Source organism: Callospermophilus lateralis, chromosome 2, assembly GCF_048772815.1.
Source record: "Callospermophilus lateralis isolate mCalLat2 chromosome 2, mCalLat2.hap1, whole genome shotgun sequence".
Lineage (NCBI taxonomy): Eukaryota > Metazoa > Chordata > Mammalia > Rodentia > Sciuridae > Callospermophilus > Callospermophilus lateralis.
In genome coordinates, this window is record NC_135306.1 from 125,516,050 (window position 1) to 125,535,707 (window position 19,658).

The 19,658-nt window shown below is 37.3% G+C and overlaps 1 protein-coding gene across 4 annotated transcripts in view; it reads right to left on the bottom strand.

The window, feature by feature from the left end:
• The window catches only part of Arhgap42 (Rho GTPase activating protein 42), a 265,823-nt gene that overhangs the window by 186,333 nt on the left and 59,832 nt on the right, over positions 1-19,658 (bottom strand). For all 4 annotated transcript variants that reach the window (XM_076846490.2, XM_076846489.2, XM_076846491.2 and 1 more), the window contains exon 2: positions 4,607-4,702. In XM_076846490.2, the coding sequence (XP_076702605.1) occupies positions 4,607-4,702 (96 nt within the window). The remainder of the gene's footprint in view (positions 1-4,606; positions 4,703-19,658) is intronic.

Sequence of the window (19,658 nt, forward strand, 5' to 3'; positions counted from 1 at the left end):
AATGACACAGAGTAAGTTGCATGTTCTGCCTCTGGTATAGGTATAAATTCCAAAGAAATATACTAAGATGCGAAGCTTTCAAAGTAATATCTTTGAACTTTGAGATGTTTGAACTCAACCCTTGTAAACAGTGTTTTCAATAGAATAGAATTTCATTTTCTGTATAGGTAGCCTTTTGTTTCCTACTAGTAAGATTTAAGGCTATGCACATGATTCGTGTTGGAACATTATCAATTCCCATGCATGCATCTGTATCAGCGCTGATGAAATAGGTACTGAGTTTTCACACTAGCATGCATGTTACTGTGTAATTACAGTTTAATAATGGGACATTTTATATCTAATATATCCCTATAAATATATTATTTGAGTAGGATTGAAGCTTATACCAGTTTTTCATCACCCCTCTCCCCTCTACCACCAATTTCCAAACCCCAAGTATCTAGTACTGTATTCCTAACTCAAGGCCTTTTCTCAGTTCAAAAACCCAAAGCAGTACAAAAATGGGGAGTGAGAGCAGCTGTGGGAAGTTGGATGTACTCAGCAGGCTGCTTCCGCTCATCCTGAGCTGCAGTGGGAAGATGAAAAGGAGCCAGTGAACCCTCACCTGTAGCTAATTTATGCTTAAAGAAGAGAAAAGCAATGGCCTCTTGGTGCTCTCAGACAGAAAAGAGAGTGCTAAAAACAGAGACAGGATGCCTCCCTGCTTGGCTCCTCAGCCCTGGAAACAAGAGACCTGCTCTGAGGGCCACAGGAATTCCCCACTGGGTCCTGGACAACTAGTCCCATTTTGCTTCCTTCCTAGCCAGCAATGTATCACTGGCCCAAAAATAAAATAAAAAGCAAAAGCAAAAAACAACAAGCACAAGGCCAAAAGAATATGGTCTAAAAGGCAAGGAAGATTGACCGTTCAGAAACAGTTCTACAAATCTAACAAACTCCCAGAACAGCTTCCACCAATGAGAGAATTATGCTAATAGAATAATATCACCTACTTTTTGTTATTTCACTCAAAATCTATATTTCATCCCCTTCTACTGCAAGTACACTGAAAGCAGTCATCTTATCTTACTAGTCATCTTACTAGCCCTCTAGTTCTCCCACTGCCCTTCCTATTCCCACCACCATATCCATCAGCAGACTGACTTCACAAGTCATTTTGCACTCACATGGCTTACTTAGATGAGCTTTTTTGTAAGTCATCAAGTTTTGCGCTTATGTCATCTGTAAGTCTCAAGACTATTCTGGCTGAGAGTTTTAGATATTACTCAATGCTAACAGGCACAGCTGTCTTACTTCATTCCTCTTTCATTAAATCAGAGGAATAAAGAAACAGCTGAAACTGGGGCTTCGACAAGCTATAGTAAAGTTAGCTGAAACTCTGTACCTTCTCATGCAAAACTGAAGCTGATTACGGTACACTGGAGTAATCCTCGCACTTCATCCACACCAGCCTTACATATTAGTGATACATTTCTCCCAGCTCATGGTTCTTGAACAACAGGCTGGGATAACCTCGTAATTCCCCCATGTTGGGAATGATTATTCGGAGTCGTCTATTACTTTATTATTATAGAATTTTTTTAAAAACTGTATACAATGTATTTAGAGGCTCCGTTTAAGAATAAGAATGCTGGATGGTTAAGTTATAGGAACATATCTGTATTTTCACATTAGTTGTTCCAAGAATAATTTTTGTTTATAAATCACTTTGTTTGTTCAGCCTATGTTAATGTGCCAGGCATGCATAAGGCCCCAGTTCCCCAGCACTGCAAAAATTAATTAATTAATTAATTAAATTGCTTAGCTCTGAGTTAGGTTTTCCTAACAAAGTTTTGGTATTTAAAATCAGATTCAAGTACACAGTACTTAAATAAGCCTCCTGATCTAAAATTAGTAAGGAACTTTACTCCTGTATATTATTCATCATCTGATCTCCAAACTATCGTCTAACTTCTTGAGGCCCTTAAATATTAGAAATTAATCTAATATTAATTGCCTATAGGAAGCTTTCTGATCTATCCAGACCTTTCAAAACTAACCTGCAACAGTTGCACAACAACTGTTCATTTAGCCAAAGTGGAAAGAATCAAATAGACCACCGCAAGATCACTGCAACCCAGGAAAATCACCTGACATCTGCCTAGAATAGTAAAGAGAAGAGTGACTAAAAACCCAACCTCTGCAATGGCCACAGACAAGTGATTTCAAGAGAGATTTTAAATAAGATGCCTGAAAGAAATTAAAAGAATATGCATAAAGATGTATATTGTCCTCTTAACAATAACAGATAGGAGATCAACCAGAAGCAATCCGGATGTACTCCAGAGATTATTTCATAAATTCTTGTGTATGAACCTGATGAAATACAGTCAGGAAATACCATTAAAAATAATATCTGTGAAAACCCAAAAATATTCACTATGATCTTCTTTCTAAAGGAAAAAACACATAATTTTATGTCTTATTCTATTAAGACAAATACGCATATAATGTGGAAAAAATTAAAGTTTGTACAGAAAATTACATCATTTATTCAACAAAGTAACTTAAGTTCTATGATGAGTAAAGCCTTAGGTTAACTGCTAAAGTTTAAGCGGTTTAAAAAAGAAATAGATCTGGCCTCAAACATCATGGTCTTTAGTTTTGCAACTAAAAAAAATTATTGTTATATGAATCTTGCATTTTTTAAAATAATAATGGCAGTGTATTATTCTCTTATCAATATATCAAGGCTTTTATCCATCTATGTTGGGGACTAGATAATTATGACACAAATATCAAAAAACAACAATCAAGGATTGGGTTTGTAGTTCAGTGGCAGAGCTAATGCTTAGCATATACCAGGCCCTGAGTTAGATCCCCAGCAGAGACAGAGATGGACATGCAAAATGTCACTGTTGCTCCAAATGTTGATGGTGCATGACCACTAACACTGGTCTTCCCCAAGCATCCTGTGAAGACAAAATAGTCATTCAGCTTAAGGATCATGTGGCAGGGCTCTCCCCGTTTCCTGGAGACTCCCTACCAGGTAAGTCTGGGCCACTTTTAATTCCAGACTGAGGCAGAAGTAGCTACCCATGATCCCAGAGTCAGCCTTCAGAATAACTCACAGTCACAGAGGAACGAGCAGATAAAGTCATCACTGGCAGAAAGACCAACAACTTGTACTTAATCATGTACATCTGATATAAATTCCACATGCAGAAACTGCTTGTCCAAGGACTGCACTCTGCCAAGTGATTTTTTCCCGGAGAACTCTTGGGAATATAAGCAAGCTAATGCCTTGGGATGAAGGTGAAGCTCATCTTCTCCTGACAGCCCTTCTTTTATAGGACTTTTGTACTTCTTTCTTTTCACAGCAAATTTTGGACTTGCTACCAAGATTTTTAAAACTAATAGAACACATTGTTTGGAAACACAGACATAACTGGTAAAAGTATAGAAAAAATAAATAAAGGTCATAGGAAGGAGAGGAATCTGATTGTGGGGAGGTCTGGAGGGTGTGCTATTCAAGTATGATCCAGGCACCAGCAGCACTGACATCACCTAAAAGTCTATTAGCAATACAGAACTGTGGGGATACAGCTGAAAAGTAGAGTGCTTCCCTAGCATGCATGAGACTCAGGTTTAATCCCCAGTACTGCAAAACAAACAAACAAAAAAGAAATACAGACACCTTCCATCCAGCGTTTATTGAATTGAATCTGCATTTAATAAGCTCTCCAGGTGTTTCATGTACACTTTAAAGTGTGGAAAAAACCGTTCTAAGTACTTGTAATTTGTATTTTTATACTTGAAAAGTGGGCACACTTGGTATTATTCTCTAACATCTCCATATATATTTGGGACATTCTTTTAATTATGAACCACATCTCTAATCCAGCCTATAAGAAGACCTCCCATGCACAAACTGGTAAGTAGCAATCTTTAAAAGATGGGCAAAGAATGCTACATGAACCTGATCTTCAAACAACAAAAACTCAGATATAGATAAAAGTTTCAAGATCACATAACTGAACCTCTGCTTTTACAGGAAATGAATCTGTGATATTCAAAAGGAGTATGCCTTCTCCAGGGTAGAATTGCTAAATGACTGTGGCAAAATCAGACTAGGGCTCAAGTCTCCTAATCTGCAGTTATGTTCTGTGTCCTGCCAGAAACCAGTTTAACACATCATCACTAATTAAACATGATTTGTTTTCTTTACAAACAAATGCTCAAGTTAAAAAGGAAATCCGTATTAAGAAAAAAAAAAAAGTAAGATAACTCTTAAAACCTGTACCAAGCATATTTAATAGTAGATGCCTAATACATGTTTGGTTGAATTAATGACTTACTTTGAGGCAAAGACAAACATTGTTATCCAGATTTTCTTAGAGGGTTGACCTGGGTTATAGGCTGATAAAGTAATTTCCTTGTGGGAAAAAACAGTCTTTAAATTAAAAAACAATTTATAATATTTTTCCACAACCCCCCTGCTCAAAATCACCCTTAGAGTTTTATAGATGTTTATTATTTGGGTGTGTGAATTCGTTGGAGCTCAATGAAATAAATAAGACTTTTAAAATCATAACTTAGGTTACTGAGGAATGGTAGTACTCACCAATACTAATTTCATCATCTGTTTCAGCATCACCAATACATTCAAACTGGAAGTCTTGTAGTGACTGGGAAAATTTCTGTACTGCCATAGACAGATCTGCAATTAAAATACAAGAAAAAAGGTGATAAGGTGAGAAACTATGGAATACTGAAGAGTTTCCACATGTACTATCATGTAACTTTGATCCTAGTATCATATCAACCAAAGCTTTTAAAATACCAGTTTGGTACCAGGTACAGTGGTGTATGCCTATAATCCCAGCAACTTGGGATACTGAAAGCAGAAGGATCACAAGTTCAAATCTAGCCTAAGCAACTTAGTGAGATTCTCAGCAACTTAGTAAGCAGCTGTCCCCAAATAAAAAAGACTAAAGATGGTAAAGCACCCGAAGGTCAATCCCTACTATGGGGGAAAAAAAAAAAACAGTCAAATTAACTAATCTAATTAAAAACCAGTTTGGCAAACTTAAGCAAAATTAAAGACACAACTAAACAAACATTTTAGAAACTGGATCTACCCAGCTCAAAGAAGATTTGCCTCTTTAAAAAGAGTTTTGGTGCCAGAAGTATATTTTATGGAAGCCAATTTATCAAATCAAGGAATTAGCCATCATTATAAATAAACTATTTATGAAAAAAAAGAAGGAATGTCACTGAGGTTGCCAGTGGGCGAAAAAAGCCAAATGTTGATTAGAAAGAATCACTAATGATATGCTGTACAGACTGTGGGGAGGTAGGAAATATGTTTTTAACCAATAAACTACTAGCTAAATCTAGAAGGTGAAAGGTGCCCAGAAAGTTTATTTACAAATACCTTTGTGATTTACAGAGACTCAAGCTAAAAACACTCTCCTGACTCTCCAACAAGACGCAGAGTCTACCACAACTCAGAAAAAGAATTCTTTATTCCTAGGCAGAAAAAAGAAAAGCTCAGAAAAGTAAGACATAATCCGTGAAAGGCCAACAGCCTAGGATGTACCCCAATGGGGTGATTCAGAATGCACAGCCCAGTCTGGAGCCAGGCTGCCTGTGTTGAAATCCACCACCACCACATACACTTGCTTGGTCTGTAACCTTGGCAAATTAGTTTATTCCTGTGGGCCTTTGTTCCATTCTGCACAAAAACAGAATAACAATGGCATACCCAACTCATAGGACAGTTTTCAGGATTAAATGAAATAATCATTGCAAAGGATTTAGAACAGTGCCTGGCACTTAATAAGCAATATTTAAATTTGTTAAGAAAATTAACAATAACAAACATCCTGTGCGACAGAGAAACTTTAAGGGTCACATTTCTCAGAACTATTCAGACCTTTTATGTTTACCCTGTCAAAGATGTCTATACCAGTAATAAAATGTATTTTTTCTGGAATTCACTCAATACTTCACATAATAGCAGCCTTCTTGCATGAGTTCAAGTCCAATACCTGAACCCTTATATTTAACACAGGCAATAGGAACTGATAAAGACACTTTCCTTGATCAGTTTTGGTCACACCTATCTGAGCTTTCTCCTAGTAGGCCTCCACCAAGGTTTCCATCCTTATTGGGTCTACAAAGCCCACTGCAAGAGTCCTGCTAAGTTAATTCATAGAGAATCCCCCACCTTCAATATCTGTTCTAATTCCTCAGCCCCCATCTTTGATGTATAATCCTTTGCCAAGACTTGATTCAGCTAGAACCACCCTTACCCTTGATGTCTCTTCTAGGTCATTTTTTATCTACAAACTCCCCCCCCCCCCCCCCCGACACACACACCTGCTCTAACGGAGCTATAAATCCCCACTTGTTTTTGCTGTATTTGGATTTGAGCCCAATCTCTCTTGTCTATTGTTAAAAGTCTTGACACCTATTGTGATAGTCTTGAATAAAGTTCTTCCTTGCCATTTTAACAAGTGCCAGAATAATTTTTTTCCTTCACAGAACCCTTGAGGCCCCACACCTCAGGACTTAATGTGACAGTCCAAGGACCTGAAAGTCGGCACTTAAAGAGTTAATAGGTCTCTGAACAGGAACATTAACTTTTGCACCACTAGGATCCAAGGACCCATCAACATGCTCTCCAAGGACAACTGTGAAAACCAAAGGCCCTCAAGCTTCAGAGGCTGGTTGGTTTTATTTGTTTGTTTGTGTGTGTGTGCGTGTGTGTGTGTGTGTGTATGCATGCACGCCTGCTTGTGCTTTATTTTTGCTAATTTGTTTGTTTCAAACAGGCATTGGGTATACTGAAGAGTTTTTGGTTTTTTTGTTTGTTTTTTGCTTTAAAAAATGTATCAGGCCGTAGAAAGGAAGCTACTGGCAAAGTAATACCACCTCTTACAAAAGAGGTAAAACTCTGGGATCAGCTATGCATTCCACATGAGAGGTACTTTCAATTCAAGAGAGCAGGTCTGCTTTAGACTTTCAAGAAGAAAGATGAAGAGAGCCTCCTTAGTGAATAATTAGCCAACGAGAAAAACAAGGGCTTTTTCAGAACTAGACTTCACCAATTAGCTGCAAGGCCTTGGACAGTCACTCATCCTTCCTGAGGTCATTTTTCTTATCTATACAACAGAGAATGAATACCTACCTTGCAGGCTTGTTAGGAAGACTAAATGAAGTATTTGCTGCTACATACTAGGAAACTCAATGAATGGCATCAGTCATTATCCTTCAGTCCAGCTCACACAGGTAGCAAAGTTGACTGGCCTTTCAAAGAAAGGCACTGTGCAAAAGTGTGCCATTTATGTGACACAGTATACTGCTCTAAGGATAGAGAAATCATAATACCCATATCCAATATTATAAGAAGACAAAGAAAGAAAGCTATTCCTAGGAAATTTTAATCCAAGCTATATGTGAATACTCTGAGACTGGGGGAAAGTGCTCCATTTAACATCACTTTATTTTTTAATTTTTTATTTGTTTTAATTAGTTTTACATGACAGTAGACTGCATTTATGCACTTTGATATATCATAGATATTTCTCATTTTTCTGTGTGTACATGTTGTAGAATCACAACATAACTGCGTCATGCAGTCACATATATCCATAAAGTCTGTTTCATTCTACTATCCTTCCTATCCCCACATCCCCTCCCCACCCTCCCTCTTCTTCCATCTATGGTAACTCTATTCTTCTCTAGAGCCCACCCCATGTTGTGAATTAGCATCCACATATTAAAGAAAGCATTCGGCCTTTGGTTTTGGGGACTGGCTTATTTCACTTAGCATGATATTCCCCAACTCCATCCACTTCCTGGCAAATGCCATAATTTCATTATTCTTTAAAGCTGAGTAATTTTCCACATATCACTTTATTTTTACTTGTACAATATAAAGAAGGCTCTATGGGTTTGAGGCTACAGATAAAATATACAGAGATCCTGTGATGAATACTTTCTCCCCTTGTCACCACTAGGAGTCTTTCTGAGCCGGCCTCAAATTCAAATTTGAGCTATTTGGACGTTCTTTCCTTAGTGAATTCCTGACATAATCCCTCATTTCTTCCTAGACTATTCTTTACTGGATAGGGCCTCCTCAACTGAGAAAAGTATGTAGCTCTGTCCTTTTACAAAGACCCTCTGATCACACTATCCCCAAACAGGAAAAGAGTAGCTCACTTACAAGCTACCCTTTCAATATAATCATGGGACTAGAGTATGAGCTCAGGAGGCAGAACCCTGATTGTATCAGCAACCAGTGGCATGATTAAGTTCCAAAACCTCTCAGTATCTGCTTCTGTTAAGTGAAACAGACTCCACCTCTTGGGCCATTGTGAGAAGTGAGTTAATACAGAGTAAGCAGGTAGAACACTGCCTGACACCCAGGAAGCACTCAAGACATGTTGGCTATTTCCATGTTAAACATCTCAGAAAAGTGAAAGTTGTCACAAAGGTGGTCTGGTAGACTTTAGATAACCCTGGAAATTACTCTGGAAAACAGTCCGTTGATCACAGTTTCAAATTTTCTCTAGGTGCCCTGCAAAGCAATCAAGTTTTGAAGGTGTTTTTACTCAGTAGGTCTGTGTAAAAGGTGAGTCTGTATTTCAACAGTGGATGAAATCAAGAATGCATGAATGAGCCCCTCACAGTCCTGAAGATGACAGATAGGATTATACAAGAGAATATGTTTCTCAACCAGTTCAAATGATAATTGCAAAATAGGGGAGGTTTAAAATACATGTTGCCAATCATAGTGGTGCACACCTGTAATCTCCACAGTTCAGGTGGCTGAGGCAAGAGGATCACAAGCTCAAAGCCAGCCTCAGCAACTCAGAAAGGTCCTGTATCAAGTTAAAAAAAAATTAAATAAAAAGGGCTGAGGATATGATTCACTTGTAAAGTGCCTCTGGGTTCAATCTCTGGTACAAAAATAAAAACAAAAAACAAACAAACATGTTTTCAACTTCAAGTGTATTCTGGGTTCTTGGTCTTCTTTCTATATATTCTCATTTTCCAAATGCCAAAGTAGTGATGAGCACCAACATACAGAACTTATGTTTTCTGGCAGAAACACAGTTCAATCATACAAAATGAGGACTCTACCTTATGCTTTTCATCTTGGCTCCATCTCCTACTGAGTGTGCAATTCTGAACTAGAAAGTCCAACATCTTTCATTAATTTAAAAATCACATGAGCTGGGGATGTAGCTCAGTGGAAGAGCACATGCTTAGCATGCACAAGGCTCTGGGTTCAATCCCCAGCACTAAAGCCAAATAAAACAAATGACATGAAGCACACTAATCCCTAATTGCCTGGGTCAATTTTCTACACTATAATCAGGTGCGCACACACACACAAAAAAATACTGCTTCTCACCCTTTTAAATAAAATCAATTCACATAAAGATCTAATGAAGTTCTTAAAAATTATTGTTAAATTGTAAAGTATCACAATGAATAATAGTAAAATCAATATTTTCTCTTAAATAGAAAAAGAAAAATTAACGGTATAAAGTGTGTTAAGCATGGAGTCCAGCTGAGACGGGTGTGTTTTCCAATTTCTACCAAACTATTAACACTTAGAGAAAAAAAAACTCCCTGGGCTGGGGATGTAGCTAAAGCGGTGACGCGCTCGCCTGGCATGCGCGGGGCTCTGGGTTCGAGCCTCAGCACCACATAAAATAAAGATGTCGTGTCCACCGAAAAATTTTAAAAAATAATAAAAAAAACCTCCCCACCAGTTGGAACCACAGTCACCTTGTAAGCTGAAGGTATAGGAATAACATTCATTTACTCTTGAGAAATGTCATGCATGGTGAAGATGCTGCAAGTATCACATAAACCAATTCTTCCCCATTTGCCTAACCTTAAAGTTAAGCACAGATGTCTCCACATGTCACATTATAACTTGAGAGAAATTATACTGGGCTTTAATTATTCAACAATGTTTTGTATCAAAGAGTTAATCTGTAGCACCCACGATTAGATGATGCTAATGAAACACTAAAACTCCATTTCATAAGAAGAATATATAACACCTGGTAAATATTTAATTATAACTTTTCTTATATATAAACTTAAGCATTGAGGTCTACCTATTATTTTACAAGTGTTAATGGATTTACTTTGACAACGTTTGCTATGGAAGTAAGCTATATTTATGTGGGAACAAGTATAACCAGTCAGTCCATTGGTATAAGGCAGTTCTTCCTGAAATTCAGTTTCTCTGGGATTAGATTTAAGCAAGACTCACAGGAGCAGTATGTATGGGCAATACATAATGTGGTTATCATCTTCACGCTACTGTGTACAAGGCAGACACTCTGAAGCAATGGGAACACCGAGGGGAAAACAAGACAGAGACCTCCTCAAAAAAGGGTGTGGTCATACAGGGGTGAGAGGCCTGGAACTAATCACATCAGAAGCTGTCAGTAAGTTCCCCCAGAGGTGAGCAGCAGCAGCAGCACAGATGGTGCTAAGGATCTTATACAAATTAACCCTTCAGTCCTCACAACAGCCTTAGATCTAGATACCATCACTCTTGTTTTACAGATGAAGCAGTTGAGTCACAGAAAGGGTAAGTGATTTCCCCATGGTAGCACAAGCCAGTGACACACCAGAAGCAGAATTTCACCCAGGAGCAGCTCCAGAATCCCCCTCACCTTGAAGGCAGGTGGGAAATAAAAAGTTCAGTTCTGTACTGATGTGAGGTGGAAAGCCTCTCAGAGGAATCAGAACAAAGACTTGACAACGTGACCACGTACAGCAAGGCTAGGTGGATGATTTGTTCATGATCTTCCAAAAGGCAGCTTCTGCTACCTACATACCCAACCACATGACCCAGTGAGGTGCTGGCAAGTATGTGGAACAAGTTATTCCACTTCCTTGAAAAATACTCTTCTTTCATGCTCCCGAGTCAAAGTGGCCCCTTGTTCAAGATCTCTTCCAAGCCCCAATTTCTTCCACAAAAGCTGTTCCTGATCCCTTCCAACCTGACACCACCTCTTCCTTCTCCCTGACCAACACCACCTCTGGTGCTTTCTCCACTTTACCTTTCATCTTAATTACATGTAAACCAAATTTATCTATCTTATCCTAACATGACATTAAAAGTATGGAACGTTACCATCTGTGAATACTGCCCAAGCATCCAGCATAATTTCTTATAAGCAACAGGAACTCAACTGTTGAAACCCTCAGTTTCTGAAAGACAGGTAAATACTTACAGCTCCCAGATGCCTTTCACCTTCCCTTTTTTGAAACCTTTCACATTCTTTTAAGTCCCTAATGTGGCTTTCTTAACCACTTGTGTAAAAGACGGGTTATCTACTTCCCAAAATGATGATGCTGTTGTTTACTACTGAAAAGCTTTAATATGTTTTACAATAAAGATAACAAGAGAGTTGGTAAGAGTTTTTATGATTTCAAAGTTCTTTTTTTTATTATTAGTTGTTCAAAACATTACATAGCTCTTGACATATCATATTTCATACATTTGATTCAAGTGGGTTATACTTTATTCTAACACAAAGCTACGAAGACTAAATTTCTGAAAAGCTAAGTAATAACTTTACCTGAGTCAGAGAAGTGAAACCAACTTGGACAGGTTTTCTGCTTCCGAAGTTGGATATTCTTTTGTGGTATACCATAGTTAATTCCTATAGAATGAGAAACATTAAGGAAGGAAGGGTGTGAGCCTTTAGAAAACATTGAACTACTTCCTCACCTGTTGTGTAAATTCTAAGTAAGACATCTTTGCATGGAACTGTACGGGAAAGCATTAGCATGTTTAGTATGGAAGAATCTAGCAGAAAATGTACATAAAATGGACATTATGGAGCACCATACTGAAAGTCAGAAGAAATGCATGCTCATTCCTGTACTTTCTAATGCCACAAAATAACTGAATGATGTTTTAAGCTTCTTGAAGATAGGTATATATTCTTTGCTTCAGAACATGAATGATACATGGGGAGGGTGGGCAGGGCGGAGAGAGAAAGAGAAAGAGAGAGAGAGAGAGAGAGAGAGAGAGAGAGAGAGAGAGCGCAACTGCCAAAGTGTCCATAATGTTAAGAATTCACTATAGATAAATTACTGAAAAGCTTAAGATACTGGAATGCACACAAGTATAACCACAACCCTTAATAAAAAACATACAGTACATTACATAGCAGGATATGTCAAGGAATTACCAAATAAGTCTTGGTTTTTAATAATTGCAGTTATGCTTTTAGTGTTCTTTCAGAACTACAAACGTCAGATTGTTAGATGGAGAAAACTCAGAAGAAAAGAATTCTGGGCGTGGCACAAATGAGAAAAACACAATGAGAACTTGTAGAGAAAAACATTTCTCTAGTCTTTTGCTTGAACACAGTTTTAAAATGTCAACTTGTTTATTCCTATTTTACATATATGGCTAGAAGTAGTGGTTGATAGTAATCAAAGATGAGTCTTCATAAAGTGGGCCCAAAACAATGGTAGTCATTCAATAAATGTGTGTTGAGCTGAAGTGAAATTAAACACCTGACTGAAATGCAATCAAGGAATTATCTTTCCTGGGAGGCACTGAGAAACTGCTATGCAGCAATAGAGATGTCTGAGAGTGGTCATCAGAGATGGAATTACCAGCGGGCACAGAGGCCTGACAATTGTTCTTCATTCTCCTTGAAATGCAAAAAAAAAGCACATGCTACTCTAAGCCACTCAATCTGCTGCATGCTAGCATGGAACCATATGGTTGTTTTGGATCTTTAAAGTTGGTGAAACAATTAGCCTAGGTTGATCTACATATCATCTCATTTATTTCTACACCAGAAGTATATTCAGAGTCTTCTTTCTGCATCCTATTTTGCAGTAAATATATCTACCCTTCTGGCAGGTAATATAAGACAAAGCATCTGTTTTCAATGATGAAATAGTCTTATGTGATAAAGGTTGTCAGGTCTGGAAAGAAGTTCTTTGGTTAGAATCAATCATTCTTTTATGTTATAGATTAGTGTACATAGAGGTAGACATGGATGTCAAGCCATCAACTACCTCTCAGTGTGTATGTTTCAAGCAAGCATTCAGCTTCTCTGAATCCCAGGCTTCTCGTGTATAAAAGAAAGATACTAACCCCTCACAAAACTTCATGAACATTACATGAAATTGACTTAGAACAGTGTCTGGTACAGAAAAGAAACTTGAAATCCTGATTCTCAACAAATGTTAACTATTAAACCACTGTTTATTATGATGGCAAATACAGAACATGAAATATTTTCATTGTAAGCATAACATATTTAATCTGTGTATTAAATTACTATCTTCAGGAGAGCTTCAATGAAAATAAATAGTGGCGCTGGCCCCTAATGAAGACCAAACAGTTCATAATCCCATAAATGATATGTGTTTGGCAAGCAGTTTCAGAAGATTCCAACCTAAAAATAACAAATAGGAACCAACACTTGGCCAGATTTTATCCACAGTTTCTATAAAGCTACAAATTCCATAAAAATTAAAAACGAAAACCCACAAAGACTTCACTATTGCTACAACCCAAGTAAAACTAGAAAGTTCAAAGGATGAAATAAACCACCCATCTTCCTACCCTGGGGAAAAAATTTGAAAGGGTAAAGAAACAGTGGCACACTGCAGTTTCTCTGGATTCTCTTCCTGCTTCAATAACATTCTTCTGCTGCCTCCCTTGATATTTCTCTTCCTCAAACTCTTAAGTGTTCCTCTTCGAAACACCTTGTACCTCAAGGCTTGCTTTCTCCACTAAATCCTATCTGTGTATTCAAATGATGACAATTCCTAAGTTGTGACTTAAGTTTAGATGCTGCCCTTGCCGCTTGTTTTTTGTTTGTTTGTTTGTTTTTGTTTTTGTTTTAACTGCGAAATACTGAGGCATCCAACATAAAGGAGTTTGCAGCTTTCCTAAGCTTCTCAATATCAGGGAGGACCTGACATACTTCACCCAGGCTTCCTTGTCTACATAACCTCCCATGACCTCTTCCTAGTCCATTCACTCATTTCCCACTGTTTGCAGAACTTACTCTTTCAGCCAGGAATTCAGAAAGCTATAGATCCTCTTAGTACATTCTTCTTGGTGCTACCACTTACATTCAATCATGGAAAACCCTGGGTATTCTACCCTTAGTTGCAGTCAATTTTTTCTTGATTACCTAACATCTCTATCTGTCCAAGATAATTATGACTTTGGAAGGGATTTGGTGTCACCTTATCTTTCAGGCCACATATCAGCCTGCTGCCAACTCTTACAACTTACTTCCTTTTTTCCATCCCACCCTTCTTGGTATCTTAAGCCAAATATGTATTGCTGAATCATGAGTTGACTAGTTTAATATCCTTTTAAAGCACCACATTAATTTGTATCTACTAGGTAGTTATAGCACATCTCCTTTCTCCCATGCTTTCTAATCAATGCTTTCTTTCAAACTACTCTTTGCACACTCAAAATTCCAGCCAGGGGCTGGCGATGTGGCTCAGCAGTACAGCGCTCGCCTAGCACGTGCAAAGAGCTGGGTTCAATCCTCAGCATCCATAAAAACAAATAAAATAAAGGTATTCTGTCCAACTATAACAAAAAAAAGATATATATATATATATCTCCTGCCAAAGAAACTAATATCTTCTCAACATCCACCAAGTCATTCTCCAAGTTGGGAACAGCCTTTTGCCTGTGCTATAACCTTCAAATGTCTTCAACTAGACAGGGAGAGCTCCAGGTGATGTGAAGCTGCAATATCTCTAAGATATCAAGATCTAGTCTTGGTAGACTAGTTACTTCCTTTTTTAAAAAAAAAGCTTACGGCCTGCCTCATTATAGATGGATCCTAAAGCCACCTTATATTATCCTATCAGGACAATATATCTCTCATGTACAGATACCAAATACTATATGCCTATGGTATTAGCCAGGGATTCAGAGAGCTATTGATCATCTTAGCATATCTACCTGGTATTACAACTTTTATTTGAAAACTGGAGAGAAGGAAGCCAACTTATTTAATGCTATTTTGTGTGTTTTAAGATACACATATTGTGGGCAAAACAGAATTCACAGGAATTAACCTAAACCTGATATTTCCATTTAGGCAGACATCGGGAGCTGTGCCTAGACTACTGAAGGTATATGTCCCCTATGCTGAAATCAGATGTACTCCAAGAGAAATTTTTGAGAAGCACTATGTTACTGTACTCTACCTCTGTTTTGAGTTTTTATTCAAAAAAAAAAACCTAGGTAATTTTGCATTTTATTAGTAAACTTAATTAGCATCTACATCCTGTAGCCCTTCCTGGACAATAAGCCTGTGGAAGGTAGAGAATTTCTCCAATCTCTGCCAATCAACAGAATTTGAGAATTCAGAGTATGCAGGAAGGGTAAACTAAGGTCTTTCTAGGACTGACGGAGAGCAATTAGAGACAGAAAAAAAAAAAAAATCAGGCAACTAGATACAGACTTGCCCCTGCTATAAAAGGTGCTAAGAGGAACAGAGAGAAAACAGAGCCCCAGCAAACAAACACACTTAATCATGTGGACATCAAATCAAACAGTAGAGAAGGAGATAATGACTGGAAGTTTCTTTCATTTAAGATCTTTTGGCAATTGGGGTGGGGGAAGCAGTGACTGCTAACAAAAGAGCTGAGATATGTTACCTGCTAACTTAAAATCTCAGCATTGTCTTAGAAGAAGCCCACTCTGAAAAATTATTCTGGTGGTTTAATCAAGTTTGGTAGAAGAATCATTCTGTTTAAATAATAGTAAAACATTTCATGACCAAAAAACATTAGAGAAAAATCTAGAGTGGGCTTCCATTTCTTTCAACCACCTTCTAACTACTAACAGGTCTCATTATATATATAAAGAATACTCTGGTGTCCGATAGGCTATTAATTCGGACTCTCAGTTTTGGTACATGGACAAGTTTCCTAAACTTCCTAACTTTTCATTTGCTTATCTATAAAAAATGGATGATATTAATAAACTACCCTACTGTACAACTATTCTATTTCACAGGACAGATTTCCAAAAACCAAATCAGACCTGCAAAGAGTTTAGCATAGCACACAGTAAGCTTAATAAACTCTTGTAATTCCTATTCTTTAATATTTCAAGGAGGTAATCAAAAACTGAAAATACACATTGGTTCTTTGCTCCTGCTTGTCAGACCTACATACAGTCTATCTCTCTGGACCTGAAAGCATAACAACTCATACTCACGTAATGGCAACATTTTTAATGCAGCTGAAGTACCAGCCAACTAAACACCAGAGTGATAACACCATTAAAAATTATATCTATCCCAAAAGATAAATTCACCAATTACATATATTTTCCTATCAGCTATTACCATATATCATTGATATATAACCTCTACATTTCTTTCAATGATTGAGGTTATTATTGCAATTTTGAAAAGGTATCATCTGAATACCCAATAGATACCTACATTTCAGAATTCCCTAAGAAAGATGTTACCAGCCAGGCACAGTGGCACACACCTGGGATCCCAGCAACCCTGGACAACCGAGTGAGACCCTGTCTCAAAAAATAAATAAATAAAAAGGGCTAAGGATGCAGCTTCATTGTAGAGCTCACCTGGGTTCAATCCCCAATACAGGAAAAAATGAAATCTATTTAATCAAGCAAAGAAACAAGCTCCTACACATAAAACTTCAAATTTTGCAAGCACAACTTACATGGAGTGATTAGTTTAGCAATGAGCTTAGATTATGAGTACAGCTTAAGTTACTGTGTCTATTGTGACAGCATTTTTGGATTTTACTATTGAGTTTTTTCTATTGATTTTTTTCTTTGACCAAATGAAAGTATATAATATCATCATCATCTTGGCTCTCTGAACTGCATAGTTATGGCAAAAAAAATTTCATGCAGCAATATGACTAATGTTCTCTTCAAGTCTGGAAATATTTTATAATGAATGGCAATTGAAAAAAGACATAAATCCGCTGCCATGCACCAGATGTGGAAGTATGCTGGCATGGTGCCTCATTCTTCCCAAAGAAACAAAAAAAGACACTGTAAAACTGGGTAGAGCCTGGACTGCCAGAGAAGTAAGGGTACAAAGATCATTATTCTCCATTTACACAATGTTTTTTTGAGTTGTTTTCAATAAACTCATTATCCCACATGTTTACAGACTTCATTTTTCTGCTATCCTACCCCATTTTGAAACACTAAAGCAATTTAAGACTATTTTGGAAACACTGCCTTTATTATTATTATTTTTTTTTTTTAGTTTTTTACTTGTTCTTTTTAGTTATACATGACATTACAGTCTATTTGGACATATTTATACAAACATGGAGTATATCTTATTCTAATTAGGATCCCAATTTTGTGGACAGACCCAATGGTGAAATTCACTGTGATGTATTCATACATGTAGGAAAGTCATGTCAGATTCATTCCAGTCTTTCCTATTTCTATCCTCCTTCCTTTCCCTTCATTGTCCTTTGTCCAATCTACTGAACTTCTATTCCCTCACCACTTGCTGTATGCTAGCATCCACATATCAGAAAAATATTCAACCTTTGGTTTTTGGGGATTGGCTTATTTCACTAAGCATGATAGTCTCCAGACCCATCCATTTACTGGTGAATGTCAAAGTCATTCTTCTTTATGACTGAATAATATTCCATTGTATCTATCCATTCGCCTGTTGATGGGTACCTAGGGTAGTTCCATAGCTTAGCTACTGCAAATTGTGCTAATATAAGCATTGATATGGCTGTGTCACTATAGTGTGTTGGTTTTAAATCCTTTGGATGTACACCAAGGAGTGGGATAACTGGGTCAAATGGTGGTTCCATTTCTAGATTTCTTTGAAGAGACTCCACATTGCTTTCCAGAGTGGATAAACCAATTTGCAGGCCCACCAGCAATGTATGAGTAAATATTTTCCCCTAAATCCTCACCAACATTTATTGTGATTTGTTTTCTTGATAATTGCCATTTTCACTGGAGTTAGATGGAACCTCAGTGCAGTTTTGACTTGCATTTCTCTCATTGCTAGAGATGTTGAACATATTTTCATATATTTGTTCACCATTCATATTTCTTCTTTTGAGAAGCATCTGTGTAGTTCCCTTGCCCATTTATTGATTGGGTTATTTGGGGGGTTTTTTGGTGTTAAGATTTTTGAGTTCTTTGTACAGTCTGAGGTACAGGAGGCAAAGATTTTCTCCCATTTTGTAAGCTCTCGCTTCATGCTCTTGTTTGCTTTGCTGTGAAGAAGCTTTTTAGTTTAATGTCATCCCATTTATTGATTTTTTGATTTCACTTTTTGTGCTTTAGGAGACTTCTTCAGGAAGTTAGTTCCTAAGCCAACATGTTGGCGTGTCGGGCCTAAATTTTCTTCTAGTATGCACAGGGCCTCCCGTCCAATTCCTAGGTCTTTGATCTACTTTGAGTTTTGTGCAGGATGAGATAGGGGTTAAATTTCATTCTGCTCCATGTGGATTTCCAGTTTTCCCAGCATCGTTCATTGAAGAGGCTATCTTTTCTACAAATTATGGTTTGGGCATCTTTATCTATTATAACTTGTATAACAAACTGTCAGTCTGTCTCTGTGTCTTCTATTCTGTTCTATTGGTCTTCATGTCTGTTTTGGTGCCAATGTCATGCCATTTTGTTACTCTAGCTCTGTGACATAATTTAAGGTCTGGTATTGTAATGCCTCCTGCTTCACTTTTCTCGCTAAGAATTGCTTTGGCTATTCTGGGCCTCTTATTTTTCCAAATGAAAAGTGCCTTTTCTATTTCAATGAAGAACACCATTGGAATTTGAATAGGAATTGCCTTAAATCCATAAAGCACTTTAGGCCATTTTGACAATATTAATTCTGCCTACCCAAGAACATGGGAGGTCTTTCCTTTTCTAAGGTCTTCTTCAATATCTTTCTTTAGTTGTTCTGTAGTTTTCATGATAGAGGTCTTTCACCTCTTTTTGTTAGATTGATTCCAAGGTTTTTGCTTTCTTTTCTTTTCTTTTTCCAGGCTATTATGAATGGGAGAGTTTTCCTAATTTCTCTTTCAGGTGATTCATCATTGATGTACAGAAACACAATTGATTTATGGTTAATTCTGTATACTGCTATTTTGCTGAATTCATTTATGAGTTCTAGAAGTTTTCTGGTGAAGTTTTTTGGGTCTTCTTCATATAGGATCATGTCATTGGAATAGAGATAGTTTGAGCTCTTCTTTTTCTATTTGTATCCTTTTAATTTCTTTCTTTTGCCTCAATACTCCAGCTAGAGTTTCTAGGATAATGCTGAATAGAAGTGGTAAAAAAGGGAATCCCTGTCTTGTTCCAGTTTTTAGAAGGAATGCTTTCAGTTTTTTCCTTTTAGAATGATACTGGTCTTTAGTCTGCCGTAGAGTGCTTTTACAATGTTGAAGTATGTTCCTACTATTCCTAGTTTTTCTAGAGAAATACTGCATTTTAGAATTACAGATTTCATTTTGCAATGAAAGTGCTGAGAGTCAACCCCCTGTTCCATTTTTAATGTACCACAAAAAAAGAGTGTGGTTTAGGTGGGATATATACTATTGTATTCCTTTTTCTATTTATTTTAATTCCAAGTGTCCCACCTTTAATA